The sequence below is a fragment of the Pelophylax lessonae genome (assembly GCF_965119305.1).
Source record: "Pelophylax lessonae genome assembly, chromosome: 2".
Lineage (NCBI taxonomy): Eukaryota > Metazoa > Chordata > Amphibia > Anura > Ranidae > Pelophylax > Pelophylax lessonae.
In genome coordinates this window covers 633,381,910-633,400,906 of record NC_138769.1, presented here as the reverse complement: position 1 = coordinate 633,400,906, position 18,997 = coordinate 633,381,910, and the positions used below count along the sequence as shown (strand labels likewise).

General features: G+C 46.1%; 1 protein-coding gene across 1 annotated transcript in view; it reads left to right on the top strand.

Moving 5' to 3' along the window:
* Positions 1-18,997, top strand: part of UBL3 (ubiquitin like 3) — a gene marked incomplete at its 5' end in the record, with an annotated part of 294,159 nt that overhangs the window by 256,670 nt on the left and 18,492 nt on the right. The window contains one exon of the mRNA XM_082247672.1: positions 6,749-6,835. Within this exon, the coding sequence (XP_082103798.1) occupies positions 6,749-6,835 (87 nt within the window). The remainder of the gene's footprint in view (positions 1-6,748; positions 6,836-18,997) is intronic.

Here is an 18,997-nt window from a genome sequence, read left to right as displayed (position 1 = left end):
GCCAAAGTAGCTCCTGTACTCTTCTTTGGCGCCAACTTAGGCGTGGTTTTGCACAGCATGATTTGGTGTATTTTTGAAATATTTTGTCATCTGACTGAACTGAACGTCCATTATGAAGAATGAATGGCATCCAAACCTGCACAATTTGGAATTGCAGTCAGAATCTGGCAATTTTGCCCACGATTCTGATACCGCTAAGATGTGAAAAGAAAAAAAGAAATGCCTAAATGAGTTTGAGGCGAGTCATACCCCCTCCACATTATCATATGTACAGGATGCCACACGCCCCTTGAAATTTTCGCCGGCCTCCACCATTTTTTGTTATTTGGGACAGTCTGCGGGACGCCGCACTTCCATCCCTTGTACAACCATTTGACAAGCCTGTCTATTCATGTTACATTGTGAGTATCATTTTTTAATAAACAAGATTGTAATTTTTAAACGGGATCACGCTATGGGCTTCGCTTTCTTTTTCCTTACATATTCATTTATGACTGATGAAAAATATTGAGGAGTGTTTACCCTGTACCGATCCCTTCACGCATATTGAGAGGTCCATTTGAAGTGAATAAGTATCCACGCAACATCAGATCTTCAGTGGTCTTGATTAATAGCTGGGAGAGGCTGACTCATTAAGTTGAGCAGCCATAGAAATCTGGTAAGCTGCCTTACTTACCCCATCACAGAGGTGTTCCTTTTTCCTTCACATACCCTTGGTGTCACGGGAAAAATCCTCCCCTCCTTGGATTATTGTGCATGCGGATTCATGATTTGACTTCACATCAATCTTTGGGATTTATTTATTTGGACACTACATTTGCTTTTTCCTTTTTCTTATATCCACATCATTGTGATTATTAGTTTTTTATTCATTTGGACACTATATATCATTTGTTGTGATTCATTTATACTTCTAGCGCTACACTTTTAAGTTTTATATGTACAGGATAAACACATTCTATCATAAAGTAGAGTAGAGTAGTGCTACATCCTGTTTGCTTGTAACTCAACAAAATTTCCCACAAATGGGACAAAGCATATGAATGAAGAGGGTAAACTTGGACTGAGTTGGCCCAGCTCTGATTTATGCCCTGTACAAGTTCTGAGAAATTGGCTAGCCAGTGACTGGGCCAGCTTCACCGCCTGCCTCCCGAACACAAGTATATTGTGCAGAAGGCCTTTCTACTATTATGAAGCATCTGTAGTCCATTATTTGAGCTGAAGGTCCTTGTCTGAGCGAAGAATCAGCTGTTACACCTCGATCACATCTGGCGTCTCCGAATTTCCATTTTTCTCTTTTACACTCCCGTGAGCCCTCCGCCAGCCATTTATCATTTCCTCTGTCACAGCTGACAGCACAGCTCCGCTTTTATTAGGAGAAGTACGTTATGATTTTGCGATTTGCTCTTTTTTCATTTAATATGTATTGTTTTGCAATAGAGCATATTTTTGTTTATGAAAGTGATAAATAATGGGTTTGTTTTCATCCTTCATGCTGAGATGAGAGCCACACTTATCCCATGCTGTTAGCTGCTTCTGCTGATCCGGACTCTCAATCCTGGCACAGCTTTTCTGTTTACGACCTCTGTCTGCTTTCTATTCTTTTCAGAGTCTTTCCGCCTTATCTTGCATTGCTGCAGCTTTTCTTTTATCCTCTGTTTAATTTCACCTCCGGTGTTTTATACGGCGCAGATGGGAGCGCTGCAATCACCTGAGTGCCAGACCATTATTGGATAGCTGATGTCACTGTTAAGGTCATGTGAGAAATAAGAAACGTCTCGTATCTGAGCAGCATCCATAATTGTGCCATGTTCTACAATATTTATTCTCCCAGTGTTACGCCAGGTCAGCCACTTATTCCATGGACGGCATGACATTGATTCTGACCGAGAAAAGTGGCTAATAAATCAGCAGCTGATCCGTGAGATCATTAATTGCTGTAAGCATGCGTTTTCCTTCACTTCTTGCCAGATTAAGATCAATTACAAAATAGTTTTTGTTCTGTGCTACCGTGTGATTGTAGTTTAATGTTAGAAGAAATCAAGTATGAAAAAAAATATATATATATATATATTATATATATATATGCACACATGCACAGTTAGGTCCATATAAAATTTGGACACAGGCACAATTTTCATACTTTTGGATTGTATGCCATCCGAATAAAATTAAAACAAGACAATCCAAATGAATTTGAAGTGCAGACTTTCAGGGGTTGAACATAAATATCAAGTACAAATTTTAGGAAATGCAAACATTTTTATACACAGTACCCCCATTATCAGGGGCTCGAATGTAATTGGACAAATTAATATAATCATAAATAAAATGTTAATTTTTATTATTTTGTTGAGAACCTTTTTACTAGCAATGACTGCCTTAAATCTGGAACCCATGGGCAATACCAAAGACTGGGTTTCCTCATTTCTGATGCTTTGCCAGGTTCTAACTGTTGCTGTCTTCAGTTGTTCTTTGTTCGTGGGTCTTTCTGCCTTTAGTTTTGCCTTCAGCAAGTAAAATGCATGCTCAATTGGGTTAAGAACAGGTGATTGACTCAGCCATTGCAGAATATTCCACTTCTTTTTCTTCAAAGGCTCCTGGGTTGCTTTTGCAGTGTATTTTGGATCATTGTCCATCTGTACTGTTAAGTGCCGCCCAATCAACTTTGCTGCATGTGGCTAATCTGGGCTCGCAGTATATCTCTAAACATTGCAGAATTCATACGGCTGTTTCTGTCTTCTGTCACATCATCAATAAACACCAATCACCCAGTGCCACTGAAAGCCACGCATGCCCATGCCATCACACTGCCTCTACCATGTTTTACAGATGAGGTTGTGTGCTTTGAATCATGAGCTGTTCCAAGCCTTCTCCACACTTTTTTCATCCCGTCATTCTGCTACAGATTATTCTTAGTTTCGTCTGTCCAAAGAGTGCTTTTCCAGAACTGGTCTGGCGGTTTTACATGTGTTTTGACAAAGTCTAATCTGGTTTTTCTATTCTTCAGGCTTATGAATGGTTTGCACCTTGTGGTGAACCCTCTGTATTTGCTCTCGTGAAGTCTTCACTTAATTGTAAACTTTGTCAATGATACGCCCACCTCCTGGAGAGTGTCCTTCACTTGTCTGGATGTTATGAATGTTTCTTTACTATAGATAGGATCCTGTGATCATCCACCACTGTTTTCTTCCGTGGACGTTGAGGCCTTTTTATGTTGCTGAGCTCACCAGTGTGTTCTTTTCTCCTCAGAATGTACCAAACTGTTGATTTGGGCACTGCTAATGTTGCTGCTTTCTCTCTGATGGATTGGTTTCATTTTTGAAAGCCTTACAATGATGGCCTGTTTCACTTGCATGCACAGCTCCTTTAAGCGCACGATGTAGGTTCACAGCACTAGATTCCAAATGCAAATACCACACTTAAGCTAGATACACACTATACAAGTTTCTTTAGATTTTTTCCTTTAGATTTACCAAAACCATATAGTATGCGGTCAAACCTAAACGCTTTAAATTTCTATGCAATCAGGCAGGCCCTGCCACTACATAGTTAAAGGTACTGTACATTTAAAGCAAATCAAACAACAAAAGTTGTATAGTGTGCATCCAGCTTTATAATCAACTCCAGGCATTTTACCTGCTTAAGGCCCCTTTCACACTAGCTGACCATTCAGATCCGCCTGTCAGTTTTTCAGGCGGATCTGAACGGATGCCCCATGCATCTCTATGGGGCATCGGATGTCAGCGGAGACATGTCCGCTGACATCCGATCCGGTCCGTCAAATCTGGATGGATGGAAACCCTATTTTCCATCCGTCCAGCGGATCGGATGAAAACGGACAGGCGGTCCGTTCTCATCTGATTCCCCCATAGAGTGGGGACCTGACAGCTCTGTCTCCACACACAGCGCGGAGACAGAGCTGCCATCCGCCTGCTCAGCGGGGTATCTGCGGATCGATCCCCCGCAGAGGAAAACTGTGTCCGCCGACAGACTCCTGTGTGTGAAAGGGGCCTTACTGGTGAAGAAATAACGAAAGAGTAGCCCACACCTGGCCATGAAACCGCTTTTGATTCAATTCTCCAATTACTTTTGGTCCCTTGAAAAAGGAGGGGATGGCTATTCTTTAGAGCTGTAATTCCTAAACCCTTCTTCCAATTTGGATGTACATACCCTTAAAATTAAACCTGAGAGTGTGCACTTTCAGCCCATATCCATTATATAACTATAGTTTGAATATGTTTTGCTAAATACCTGAACAAAAAAAAATTGTGCCTGTTTCCAAATATACAGCTGCAAGAAAAAGTAGGTGAACCCTTTGGAATGATATGGATTTCTGCACAAATTGGTCATAAAATGTGATTGGATCATCATCTAAGTCACAACAATAGACAATCACAGTCTGCTTAAACTAATAACACACAAAGAGTGAAATGTTGCCATGTTTTTATTGAACACCCCATGTAAACATTCACAGTGCAGGTGGAAAAAGTATGTGAACCCTTGGACTTAATAACTGGTTGAACCTCCTTTGGCAGCAATAACTTCAACCAAACGTTTCCTGTAGTTGCAGATCAGACGTGCACAACGGTCAGGAGTAATTCTTGACTACTCCTCTTTACAGAACTGTTTCAGTTCAGCAATATTCTTGGGATGTCTGGTGTGAATCGCTTTCTTGAGGTCATGCCACAGCATCTCAATCGGGTTGAGGTCAGGACTCTGACTGGGCCACTTCAGAAGGCGTATTTTCTTCTGTTTAAGCCATTCTGTTGTTGCTTTAATTCTATGTTTTGGGTCATTGTCCCGTTGCAACACCCATCTTCTGTTGAGCTTCAGCTGGTAGACAGATTGCCTTAAGTGCTCCTGCAAAATGTCTTGATAAACTTGGGAATTCCTTTTTCCTTCGATGATAGCAATCCGTCCAGGCCCTGACGCAGCAAGGTAGCCCCAAACCATGATGCCCCCACCACCATACTTCACAGTTGGGATGGGGTTTTGATGTTGGTGTGCTGTGCCTCTTTTTCGCCACACATAGTGTTGTGTGTTTCTTCCAAACAACTCAACTTTGGTTTCATCAGTCCATAGAATATTTTGCCAGTACTGCTGTGGAACATCCAGGTGCTCTTGTGCAAACTGTAAACGTGCAGCAATGTTTTGTTTGGACAGCAGTGGCCTCCTCTGTGGTATCCTCCCATGAAATCCATTCTTGTTTAGTGTTTTACGTATTGTAGATTCGCTAACAGGGATGTTAGCATTTGCCAGTGACTTTTGTAAGTCTTTAGCTGACACTCTAGGATTCTTCTTCACCTCATTGAGCAGTCTGTGCTGTGCTCTTGCAGTCATTTTTACAGGACGGCCACTCCTAGGGAGAGTAGCAGCAGTGCTGAACTTTCTCCATTTATAGGCCATTTGTCTTACCGTGGACTGATGAACAGCAAGGCTTTTGGATATATTTTTTTAACCCTTTCCAGCTTTATGCAAGTCAACAATTCTTAATCATAGGTCTTCTGAGAGCTCTTTTGTGTGAGGCATCATTCACATCAGGCAATGCTTCTTGTGAAAAGCAAACCTAGAACTGGTGTGTGTGTTTTTTTTTTTTTTTATAGGGCAGGGCAGCTGTAACCAACACCTCCAATCTCATCTCATTGATTGGACTCCAGTTGGCTGACATCTCACTCCAAATAGCTCTTGGAGATGTAATTTAGTCTAGGGTTTCACATACTTTTTCCACCTGCACTGTGAATGTTTACATGGTGTTCAATAAAAACATGGCAACATTTCATTCTTTGTGTTATCAGTTGAAGCAGACTGTGATTGTCTATTGTGACTTCGATGATGATCAGATCACATTTTATGACAAATTTGTGCAGAAATCCATATCAATCCAAAGGGTTCACATACTTTTTATGGACCTAACTGTATGTATGTATGTATGTTATATATAATTTTTTTTTTTTTTCAAAGCATTGGTGTCTGTGGAATTGTAAACCCCAGGAAAGCATAGTCCTTCATATCACTGCCGTCATTAGGAAAGTGGCTCCTAGGGGTGAATAGCACCTGAAATAATTTCCTGTCAGTGAAAAAGTGGACCTCAGATGAATCCTTGCAATGTACAAAGATAACCCAGAGGGGAATGTTTTTTTTCTCTTCAAAAGTGGAGGTTCACTTAGTGGTTGTAAAGGTAAAATATTTCTTTACATTAATGCATTCTCTGCATTATGATAAAAAAAAAATGAATAGTAGCTTCCTTTCAACCCCCCCGCCTAAATACTTACCTGAGCCCTATCTTGTTCCAGCTCTGTGCATGTCTGCTGCAGATCTCCTGTCTCTCTTATCTTCACAGGCTTGATTGGGAGCAGTGGGTGCTATTGGCTGCTGCTGCTGTCAGTCATAACCTGTGAGCAGGGGGCGGGGCATTGCTGAGCTGTGTGTCTGAATAGACGCAAACAGCCCGGGTCAGGTTCTAGCACGTATAGGAAACGGCTTCCTATGGGGGAGGGGACCCGCTCTTTGCAAAGAGCGGGTAAGTATGACTGGTTTGTTTTTTTAATAAGAAAAGAAATGGAAAGCTTTACAATCACTTTAAATTGCAAAAGTATACGTCAAACATTGATATGGGTATTGATATTTTATTCTGTGAGACATTTATTTTCCAGTTAGAATTATTTGCAGTGTTCCAGGATGGAAGAGAGTATTCAAAATGTAAAAAGCTCACTCGGCGTTGATCACTGTGTTTTGTGTTTTTCAGATTGGGAAGAGGAGCAGGTCAGCAGTCCGTGCATTCTCCGACTCATTTATCAAGGACGCTTCCTCCACGGCAATGTGACTTTAGGAGGTATTGGCTCACATTTTTCATTGCAGTCTCATTAAAAGTTATGTTAGAGTTTTGAAGCAGTAAAACCAAGCTGTCTGCACAGTGGTCGGTGCAGCACTATTTAAACACCTCACCTTGTTCTCTATCAATGCTTGGATTTCCATTAGATGCTGTTTTGTCAAATCTAATTAAAGTTTTTTTCTTCTATGTTTTTACTGAGTTTTAGTGTTCCCTAAATAGGCCCACAGTTTAATATTACTACACCCAGAGTGGGCAAAGCTACAGTAAATGATAGCACACTGTTAGGGCTCAGAGTCGCGTCAAAAGTCCTCAACCCTATGCAGTTCTCTACTTTAGACAAGCAGACTTGTTCATATACAAATATTGGAGTAGCTGTTACTGGTTTGTATTAAAAGTGATAACTCTGTCCTGTCCTACTTCTCCTTATTTTACTAATGGGTCACTGATCCAGAACAATTATGTGGCTAGTGAGTGTCAGGACATCTATGTTGTTGTTATTACTATACAGGATTTATATAGCGCCAGCAGTTTGCGCAGCGCTTAACAAAATGAAGGCAGACCATACAGTTACAATACAGTTTGGTACAAAATAAATCAGAAGGCCCTGCTCGTTAGAGCTTACAATCTAAAAGGGTCAATTGATACAAAAGGTAATAGCTGTGGGGGATGAGCTGATAGTGAAACAGTGTATTAGTTAGTAGCCGGATAGGCTTCTTTAAGGAGAAGGGTTTTCAGGGATCGTTTAAAAATGGCTAGATTAGGGGACAGTCGGACAGATTGGGGTAGAGAGTTCCAAAGGATGGGAGAAGCTTTGGGGAAATCCTGGAGGCAGGCATGGGAGGAGGTGACAAGGGAGCTAGAGAGCAGGACGTCTTGGAAAGACCGAGGAGAGCGGCTTGGTTGATATTTTGAGATCAGGTTAGTGATGTAGCTGGGGGCAGAGTTGTGGATGGCATTGTAAATTAATGTTCATACTTTGAATTTTATTCATTGGGTGAGTGGAAGCCAGTGAAGCGATTGGCAGGGAGGGGTGGAGGACACTGAACCTATGTGTTTTTTTTTTTTTATGTCAAAAACTTACAAAGAGCAAGCATAGCATGTCTTAGAGCTCGCAATTTCAGAATTTCCTGTTTCTTTTCTGACATGCAGTGGTAATTTTGTCAACTAAAATACGACTAAAACAATTCAGATGACTAAAATACGACTAAAACTTTAATGACATTTTAGTCAAAAGACTATGACTAAATCGAAAATCGACATCAAAATTAACACTACTCTGCTGGCCATTTCTAAATCGGCAACACAATTCCATCCAAAGCCTGTGATAATAGCACATTAAAGTTTAAACATGTATTACACCACCGCATAAGTAGGGGGCATCTACTAAGCTGCTGAAAAAGAAAAAATTAAGAAAAAGGCTTTCTTTATATTTTTTTTTCTTAATATTTAATGTTGGTAATATACAGTATCTCACAAAAGTGAGTACACCCCTCATATTTTTGTAAATATTTTATTATACAGTGCCTTGCAAAAGTATTCGGCCCCCTTGAACTTTGCAGTCTTTTGCCACATTTCAGGCTTCAAACATAAAGATATAAAACTGTAATTTTTGTGAAGTATCAACAAGTGGGACACAATCATGAAGTGGAACAAAATTTATTGGATATTTCAAACTTTGTTAGCAAAAAACTGAAAAATTGGGCGTGCAAAATTATTCTGCCCCTTTACTTTCAGTGCAGCAAACTCTCTCCAGAAGTTCAGTGAGGATCTCTGAATGACCAATGTTGACCTAAATGACTAATGATGATAAATAGAATCCACCTGTGTGTAATCAAGTCTCCGTATAAATGCACCTGCACTGTGATAGTCTCAGAGGTCCGTTTAAAGCGCAGAGAGCATCATGAAGAACAAGGAACACACCAGGCAGGTCCGAGATACTGTTGTGGAGAAGTTTAAAGACGGATTTGGATACAAGAAGATTTCCCAAGCTTTAAACATCCCAAGGAGCACTGTGCAAGCGATAATATTGAAATGAAAGGAGTATCAGACCACTGCAAATCTACGAAGACCTGGCCGTCCCTCTAAACTTTCAGCTCATACAAGGAGAAGACTGATCAGAGATGCAGCCAAGAGGCCCATGATCACTCTGGATGAACTGCAGAGATCTACAGCTGAGGTGGGAGACTCTGTCCATAGGACAACAATCAGTCGTATACTGCACAAATCTGACCTTTATGGAAGAGTGGCAAGAAGAAAGCCATTTCTTAAAGCTATCCATAAAAAGTATTGTTTAAAGTTTGCCACAAGCCACCTGGGAGACACACCAAACATGTGGAAGAAGGTGCTCTGCTCAGATGAAACCAAAATTGAACTTTTTGGCAACAATGCAAAACGTTATGTTTGGCTCATCACTCTGAACACACCATCCCCACTGTCAAACACGTTGGTGGCAGCATCATGGTTTGGGCCTGCTTTTCTTCAGCAGGGACAGGGAAGATGGATGGAGCCAAATACAGAACCATTCTGGAAGAAAACCTGATGGAGTCTGCAAAAGACCTGAGACTGGGACAGAGATTTGTCTTCCAACAAGACAATGATCCAAAACATAAAGCAAAATCTACAATGGGATGGTTCACAAATAAACATATCCAGGTGTTAGAATGGCCAAGTCAAAGTCCAGACCTGAATCCAATTGAGAATCTGTGGAAAGAACTGAAAACTGCTGTTCACAAACGCTCTCCATCCAACCTCACTGAGCTCGAGCTGTTTTGCAAGGAGGAATGGGCAAAAATTTCAGTCTCTCTCAATGTGCAAAACTGATAGAGACATACCCCAAGTGACTTACAGCTGTAATCGCAGCAAAAGGTGGCGCTACAAAGTATTAACTTAGGGGGATGAATAATTTTGCACGCCCAATTTTTCAGTTTATTTGTTAAAGTTTGAAATATCCAATAAATTTCGTTCCACTTCATGATTGTGTCCCACATGTTGTTGATTCTTCAAAAAAAATTACAATTTTATATCTTTGTTTGAAGCCTGAAATGTGGCAAAAGGTCGCAAAGTTCAAGGGGGCTGAATACTTTCGCAAGGCACTGTATCTTTTCATGTGACCGCACTGAAGAAATGACACTTTGTTACAATGTAAAGTAGTGAGTGTACAGTAGGCCTGCACGATATTGGAAAAAAATATATATTGCGATATTGAGAATGGATGGAAATCATGAAGTATTGCAGCAGGGCATGCAGGCAGAAGCACAGCCTTCTGATTGTAATTGCAGATACAGGGCAGGCCAGGGTTAATAATGGTATACTGATACTCTCTGTGACAGTCAGTGTGGGTGGCAGGTGTAATGTGCAATGTAAACTTCTGTGGCATCCTTTGCCAGATTTGCAGACGCAAAATCTCTGCACTGCCATGGATCATCATCTGCTCACCTACTTCCTCTCTATGTGACATCCCCATAGACTTTCCTGGTGTCAGGTACCTCCGTTCTAAGAACGGAGGACCAGACGTGTTGGGGGGGAGCAGAGGACAAACAGTGGGCAGGGTTGCAATTTAGCAGCTGTGTATTTGATGCATGATGTAGCTGAGGGAAGTGGAACTCATTACACTAGCCACTCCCAACACTGTAATTTAAAACTATATAGTAATCCTCCAACCTGCAACCCCAGCCAAACTTTTCTTATTTTGTAGGATTTGGGTAGAGTATGGAAAGATTGAAATCCTCTGTTGGGCTTTTAAATGGTTTGTCCCAATTGTGGAGATTTTCTCACACTTTTTGTCCAAGTGATCACCAAGCCAATAAAGTGTTTCCAAAAATAAAATGTAAATAAGTTACCTCTAATGCTTGGTATCCTTTTGCCTACAGTACTGTTCTGTACTGTACCAAGGAATTTCATTCATGCAGGATATTTCTCACAATGCTTTTCTCCCAGTGGTGGTAGGAGGACTAGGAGCCGGTAAAAGAAAACAGCCGCATACAGTGCTTCACTCCACTTCCGTGCACTGCAGCCCACACGTTCAGTCTCCGCCCTGCAGCTATTTTTCTCAATGGTACAGCGAACCAATCACGCCATGAGTAGCGGCACAGCGAACCAATCAGGTGTGCAGGCACGTGTGATTGGTTCGCTGTGCAGCTGCTCACGCACCGTGCTTCCAGTGGGATGACAGTATGAATGGAGGAGAAAGAAAGGAAGGCAGTTGTTGCCCCCATTGTGTCCAGTGAGACCAGTGACTGCAGATCAATGGGAGGCTCCAGCCACCCAGCAAGCTGCTCTTCTCAATGGAACACCCTCCATGCACCCCGCACCGAGTATTAGCAGTCTCTCCACATAGCTGTCACGCCCATAAGCTGGTTGAGTGTCTCCCCAGCATCCCCTGCAGTGTGTACTGTCCGTGTTCTCCAGCACAGCCGTTCCTGAGATAGGGAGGGTCTCTCTCACCTGAGCATGCCGCGTCCCTCATGAATCCTGCCCGGGCTCCTCATACGCGGAGATCTATTTGAACTGTCTCTGCGTGCTGCAGCCTGCAGGTGACATCATCCCCCTCCGGTGTGATAGGACACCGCTGGAGCTGTCTGTCTGTGTGCAGGGGCAGCTGATAAGGCGATGCCGGGAGATGTAGTCTTTTGTAGGAGCCAACCAGTGGAGGAACAGGGGAGCGAAGAACTACATCCCCCACACTGCCCCCCGGTGTGCGGGGCTTAGCTATGGGCAGAGAATGGAGCTTCACGGCCGACAATAGGGGGAGGAAGACGCAGCTACATCAAAGGATGATGTACTCGCCTGACACCTAGTTTCTCAATGGCACAGCGAACCAATCACGCCGTGAGTATCGGCACAGCGAACCAATCAGGAGTGCAGGCACATGTGATTGGTTAGCTGTGCAGCTGCTCACGGCGCGCTGCTCACCGCTGAAGTGTGGGACGGATGTAATCACTGTGAGTCCTCCTCCCCCCGCCGAGTCCCGACTTCTCCCTGCCTCCCTGCCTATACTAAATATCATGTCTTCGGCGATATGAATATCGCCCATGCCCGCAGAACGATAGTCGATATCATATCGACTATCGTTCAGCCCTAGTGTACAGCTTGTATAACAGTGTAAATTTGCTGTCCCCTCAATATAACTCAAAACAGCCATTAATGTCTAAACCGCTGGCAACAAAAGTGAGTACACCCCTAAGTGAAAATGTCCAAATTAAACCCAATTAGCCATTTTCCCTCCCCGGTGTCATGTGACTCATTAGTGTTACAAGGTCTCAGGTGTGAATGAGTTCATTTATGTGAAGTGCTGCATAAATTGTCGGCATTATTTAACCACTTCTGGACTGGAAGGATTTGCCCCTTTAATGACCAGGCCCTATTTTGCGATTCAGCACTGCACTAATTTCCTGGAAAATTTCGCGGTCACGCGACGCTGTACCCAAACGACTTTTCTCTTACGTCCTCCGACAGTCGCCGCCATCTTCATATTCGTCACAATGGGGTATTAGACTTTGCTCCTGAGGAGTAGCTAGGCAACAGAATATGTCAATATTAAAGCTTTTAACATATCCCCACCCCAGGGGGTGGTCCCCTCAGTCTATACCCTCCTGCTTCCTGTTTCCTGCTTCAGTTTCAATGTCTAGCTTGTCAGGAGTAGCTGGATGTCTCTATGCTGGGGCATTTTGTCTCAGCCTTCTCTCTTTTTTGATTTTATTTGAGTTTTTTCTCTCTCTCTTTATTTAGCTGTTATTTTTACCAGCAATAGTTAGATCTTCGGATGAAGAGGATAATGCGGGCTGCGTCTCGGGCTGACTCCCCTGGTCGCAGGTTGTGGGTCAGTAGCTTCTCAGCCCGCCATCGAGCGTTCAGTCAGGTACCGCTCCTGAGTTTTCTGAACGACCCATCCCTGTTCCGTGCAGGGATGCTAGGGTGAGGTGGCTACCTCACTGGACACTGTGCGGTTTCTCAACCCACCTTCTGCTGCGTCCTGGATGCGACTCTCCCTGTCTCATGTACAGCGGCTTGTTCGCCTGTGCGGGTCCCCCACGCCATGTAAGAGGTAAGTGTATTCATGTGGGGACCTGTCTGTCTGGGGGGTGTCAGTCTGGGACTGTGTTACCTTGCCCTGTGTTCACACTATTGATGTTTCCCTATCTCTCACACTGCATGCTGTGGGCTGCAAGGAGGGGGGGCTGTGCTGCACTTCTGTGTCAGTCTGAGTGTGTGAACGGCTGTGTGCTGTGGAACTTGATGCTATCATGTTTGGGGCACATTACAGCGCCGCTGCGGCGGTCCCCCATGTTCTTTATAACTATGTGGTGTATTTTTATTCCACCTTCATGAGGTGGGGGAGCGGCGGTTTCGGCGCCAAACGGCGCCATTTTGGCTGTACTCGCTCCGGCCGCATGGTACACATGCATGGCGGCCATTTTCTTGTAGCCTCCCATAGGCTTTAATGGAGCGCCCTGAATATCAGCAATTCCTTTTCTATAGGAGCACCGATCTGGCCAGCAGCAGCAGCGGTCTCTCCAGGTTTTTTCCCTCTATTCTCTGTATCCTTGCCTGAGTATAACTTCTTCCTGTGGGGGTCCCTGGTGTGGGTGTGCTTGTGTGGCGGTGGGCTACGTTCGCAGCGCCTTATTTAAAGGGGCGGTCACCCATTTTATTTTACTAATTTTGGGGCATGGATTCTCAGGAAAGCAAATTTCCTGTCACATTGGTGGGAAGCCAGGGGACTGCGTTTTTCCCCCTCGGGGGGGGATTTGGCTGCGATTGTGGCTAGCCTTGCGACTCAGGTGCAATTGCTGATGACTGCTCAATCCTCAAAAAGGCCCAGAGTTTTCAATTTCCTCTGATTCAGAGGGTGTTGGTGATGGGGCTGCTGTTGCTGGGGTCTCCTTGTCGGGGTCCCGTTCCTCCCTGGACCTTGTAGGGTCAGAAATGGAGGCTAGGTTGAGGGGGTTGATATTTCTCCCCCTGGCTCGTCTGAAGAGCTTGCACTCATGGATGAATTGGTTGCTTCTATCAAGCAAACACTGCGTTTACAGGATGAACCTTGTCCTCCTGCTGCCTTGGCGGCTTATGGGACGCAGAAAAGACGCAAAACATCGCAGGTATTTCCCTGCACTGATGATTTTCAATGCGCTGTAAAGGAACATTGGCGTAATATACGCAAGCCTTTTGCTATACCAAGTAGGTTTAAGCTGCGCTATCCTTTTACGCCCGCTACTGATGGGCGTTGGTGTGTCCCACCTCCGGTGGATCACGCGATAGCGGTTCTGAATAAGCCCACTGCGATTCCTGCTGAGGATATCCCGGTGTTCCGGGATGCCACGGACAAACGGACGCAGTCCCTTGCCCGTCATGCCTATTCTATTATGGGTTCTATGCTGAAAGCTTTATTTGCTTCACTTATGGCGGCCCAGGCTGTCGCGAGCTGGACGCAGGTGCTTAATCGCGTCCTGGTGGCTGGTTCTGCCCTCCAGGCGACTTTGGATATTGTGGATCAAATCCACCAGGGTGTCATGTATTTTTGTGATGCGGACCTGGATATGGTTACGTTGGCTGCACGTGTACATGGTGTGGCGGTATTGTCTCGCCGTTTTGGTTTGGTTGAAGTGTTGGTCGGTGGACCAATCTTCGCGTACGACCTTGGCTAATCTGCCCTATGATGGTTCTCGCCTTTTTTGGTGAGTCCCTAGATACGTTAATTAGGGGGATCACGGGTGGTAAGAGCACGCTCTTACCCTAATCCCACAAGGCTAAGACGGCTCCTGGTAAGAAGCCGTGGACTGGTAAGCAAAAGTCCGGCCAGTCCGGTTCAGCGGCCCACAACTGTGCCGCCTGAAGGGGTGCCCTCACCCGACTCTGGGCTGGGGGGACGCTTGCTCGGTTTCCTTCAGCCATGGCTGTCCCAGGTTCGGGACAGGTGGGTTCAGGAAATCGTTCGATCTGGCTACGAGATCGAGTTTCTCTATAGGCCGGAGCGCAGATTTTTTCCCTCAAATCTTCTACTGTCCCCGGAGCGTTTGCGGGATCTGCATCTAGCGGTGCAGGACCTGAGGGCTCAGGGAGTGGTGGTCCCGGTGCCTCATCGGGACAGGTTTCGGGGGTTCTATTCCAATCTGTTCACCGTGCCCGGGAAGGAGGGCAAGGTACGTCCGATTCTGGACTTAAAGGCGCTGAACCGCTTTGTGCGGGTGCGCAAGTTCCGCATGGAATCTCTGCGGTCGGTGGTGGCTGCCCTGGTTCCGGGGGAGTTCATGGCTTCCATCGACTTGAAGGATGCGTATCTTCACATCCCGAATTTCGAGGGTCACCAGAGGTACCTTCGATTCGCCATAGCGGAGGATCACTACCAATTTGTGGCGTTGCCCTTTGGTCTCGCCTCGGCTCCACGGGTGTTCACCAAGGTGCGGGCACCGGTTTTGGCTTTGTTGAGAGCCCAGGGCGTCTCTGTCCTAGGGTATCTGGACGATATTCTGGTTCGGTCTGCGACCAGCCAGGGTCTGCAGAAGGCTCTGTCCGTTACGATGCAGTCTCTGCAGGAGTTTGGTTCGGACGATAACTTTTCCAAAGTCAGCACTGTGCCCATCGGTTCGTCTCCCTTACCTGGGAATGGTTCTGGACTCTGTCCAGGCGAAGGTCTTCCTACCGGACGACAAACTCAGGACTCTTCAGGAAGGAAGTCAGGTCCCTCAGGGACGCTCCGTCCTCGTCCACTCGGACGTGCATGAGATGTCTGGGATTGATGGTCTCGGCTTTCGCGGCGATTCCCTTCGCCCAGTTTCACACGCGGGGTCTCCAAGCGGAGATCCTGTCCAGGTGGGACGGGCGACTGCGATCTCTGGATCCGGATTTCGTTGGGCCATCGCACCAGAAGGGTCCTTCTGTGGTGGCTCCTGTCCCCGCCGGTGTCAGGGGGCAAGTCTTTTCGTCCTCTCTCATGGACGGTGGTCACCACGGATGCCAGCCTGTCGGGCTGGGGTGGTGTTCTGGGCGTTCTGTCCGCCCAGGGAACTTGGTCGGAGGGGGAATCCTCCCTTCCGGTCAGCATTCTGGAATTGCGTGCGATGATTCTCTGCCTTCAACGTTGGCCGGACAGGCTGCAGGGCTGTCCGGTTCGGGTGCAGACGGACATTGCCACGGTGGTGGCTTACGTCATTCGCCAAGGGGACACCAAGAGGGCCCGGGTGGCTCGGGAAGTGGCCGACATTCTGTCTTGGGCCGAGACGCATGTCCCGGCGATATCGGCGGTTCACGTTCCAGGGGTTGGAGAACTGGCGGGCGGATTATCTGATGCCGCCAGTCCCTGGACCAGGGGGAATGGCCCCTCCGTCCGGGTGTTCTCCAGATGTTGTGCGCGACGTGGGGTCTTCCGGAGGTGGACCTGTTTGCGTCTCGTCTGTACAGCAAGGTGTACAGGTTCGTGGCAAGGCCACGCGATCCTCGGGCAGACGCGTCAGACGCGTTGGTAGCTCCTTGGCATCAGTGCCGACTGATGTATGCGTTTTCACCGTTTCAATTGCTGCCCAGGTTCCTTCGCAGGTTGGTCTCGGAACCAAAACACGGTGATTCTTGTGACACTGGCCTCGCCGGTCCTGGTACGCAGACCTCGTGCATTTGGCGGTCGACGCCCCGTGGCGTCTGCCTCTTCGGGAAGATCTCCGGTCTCAAGGGCTGATATTTCATCCTGCCTTGCAGTCGCTGGCTTTGCCGGCCTGGCTGTTGAAACCGAGGCCCTGAGGGATAGGGGTCTCTCCCCTGAGGTCATTCACACTTTGATCGACGCGAGGAATTTTTTCCTCTGGGTAGGTCTTTTACCGTATTTCGGAGGCCTATTTTGCCTGGTGTGAGTTCAGGGGGTCTTCACCTCGCCCGTGGTCGGTGTCTGGGGTGTTGTCCTTCCTTCGAAAGGGTGTTGACAGCGTTTGACGCTGGCTATGATCAAGGGTCAGGTGTCTGCGATGGCCGTTCTTTTTTCAACGTCCTATGGCATCTATCTCCTTGATTGGCACTTTTGTTCGGGGGCATCTGGTCCCTCCTAGGAGGGTGCCTCTGCCTCTTTGGGACTGGAATCTTGTTCTGTCCGTGTTACAACATGGTTCTTTTTTGACCGGATCGGGTAGATCTCGTTGTCTATGTTGTCCTAGAAGTTCACCTTTTTTGGTGGCGATCAATTCGGCTCGCAGAGTGTCGGAGCTGGCAGCCTGTCCTGCCATTGTCCGTATCTGGTCAATCACTTGGTTAAGTTGGTCTTGCGACCTAACCCTTCTTTTTTTCCGAAGAGGGTTTCGGAATTTCACCTCAATGAGGATATTTGTCTTGCCTTCGCCTTGCGCGAAGTCTAAACATTCGGAGGAGGTGGTGTTGCACTCCTTGGATGCTGTTCATGGCGATTAGGGTTTGCCTAAAATCGTCTGAATCTTTTCACAAGTCGGATTCTTTGTTTGTCCTTCCGGGGGTCCTCGGAAGGGCGTGGCGGCGTCGGCTTCTGTCGTCGCCAATTGGTTCAGACAGGCCGTTGAACAGGCCTATGCTGTGCGGGGAAAAGTTTCCCTTATGCCTGTGAGGGCGCACTCTACCAGATCTCTGAGTACGTCTTGGGCCTGTCGTCATGGGGCTTCTGTGGCCCAGGTGTGTAGGGCGGCGACTTGGTCGACCGTGCACACCTTCACTCTGTTCCACAGAGTGGATGTTCAAGCATCGGCAGATGCTTCCTTTGGCCGCAAGGTTCTTAGTGCGGCGGTCCCTTAGGGTCCCTGGTTTTGGTCCTTTGGGCTGTTTGGGATTTCTTTGTATCCCTGGGTTATTTGTTTTTTTCCTGGGTTATTGCTCCCGTTGAGCAAATTTTTTCTCGTGTTGCCCAGCTGGTTTCCTTCCTTTGGTAAGGTTACTTTCTTGATGTGGAGACTGCGTTGCCTTTAGGCGCAGCTGCGTTTCCCACCCCTCATGTTTGCACTGCTTTGGGACGTCCCCATTGTGACGAATATGAAGATGGCGGCGACTGTCGGAGGACGTAAGAGAAAACGGAATTTTTGTAAAATCTTACCTGTAAAATTCCTTTCTCTGAGTCCTCCGACAGTCGCCGCCCCCGCCCCTCTTTTGGGGTTTAGGTACTCTACTGCTATTCCACTGAAACTGAAGCAGGAAACAGGAAGCAGGAGGGTATAGACTGAGGGGACCACCCCCTGGGGTGGGGATATGTTAAAAGCTTTAATATTGACATATTCTGTTGCCTAGCTACTCCTACGGAGCAAAGTCTAATACCCCATTGTGACGAATATGAAGATGGCGGCGACTGTCGGAGGACTCAGAGAAAGGAATTTTACAGGTAAGATTTTACAAAAATTCAGTTTTTTCTCACAAATTTGATCACCTTATAAACAAAAAAGCGATCATTTTGAAAAAGAAAAAACAATATTTTTCACATTCTGCTATATAACATTCCCCAAAAATCAAACTTTTTTAACATTTTAGGCCAATTTGTTTTCTACTGCATATTTTTGGTAAAAAAAATCTCAATAAGCCTATTTTGATTGGTTTGCGCAAAAGTTAGCGAGTCTACTAACTACGGGAAAGATTTGTCATTTTTATTTATTTCTTTTTGCTTACTAGTAATGGCGGCGATTTTTAGCAGGACTGCGGCATTGCGGCGGACAGATCGGACCCCTAACTGACATTTTTAACACTTTTTGGGGTACCAGTGACATTACTATAGTAATCAGTGCTAAAAATATGCACTGTTACTATAATACTCTCAGGGAAGGTGTTAACGGTATAGTTGATCAAGGGGTTGTGACCCTAGGGGAGTGATTCTAACTGTGGGGGGCGTGACTTCTGAGATGACCACAGAGACATGTGATCCTATATAGAAGGATCACATGAGCTCTGTGATTATTTCAGGGAGGACGGTCGGCTGTGTTTACAACAGCCGACCGCCATTCTCTCTCTGCGGGGAGCGATCACGGGTGTCAGGCGGCAATCTGAGCCACCTGACACACGCCTTGGCTTCCCCGCTGAAGATCGGGGGTGGGAGCGGCGTGCGCTCGCCCCCTAGCTCCTCCCAGGTGAGTGACGTAGACCTACGTCGTCCTGCCTGTATGAGCCAGCCTGCCGCAGTAAATATACAGGAGCTGGTCGGGAACTGGTTAAGCACCTTTTCATAAATATTTTATC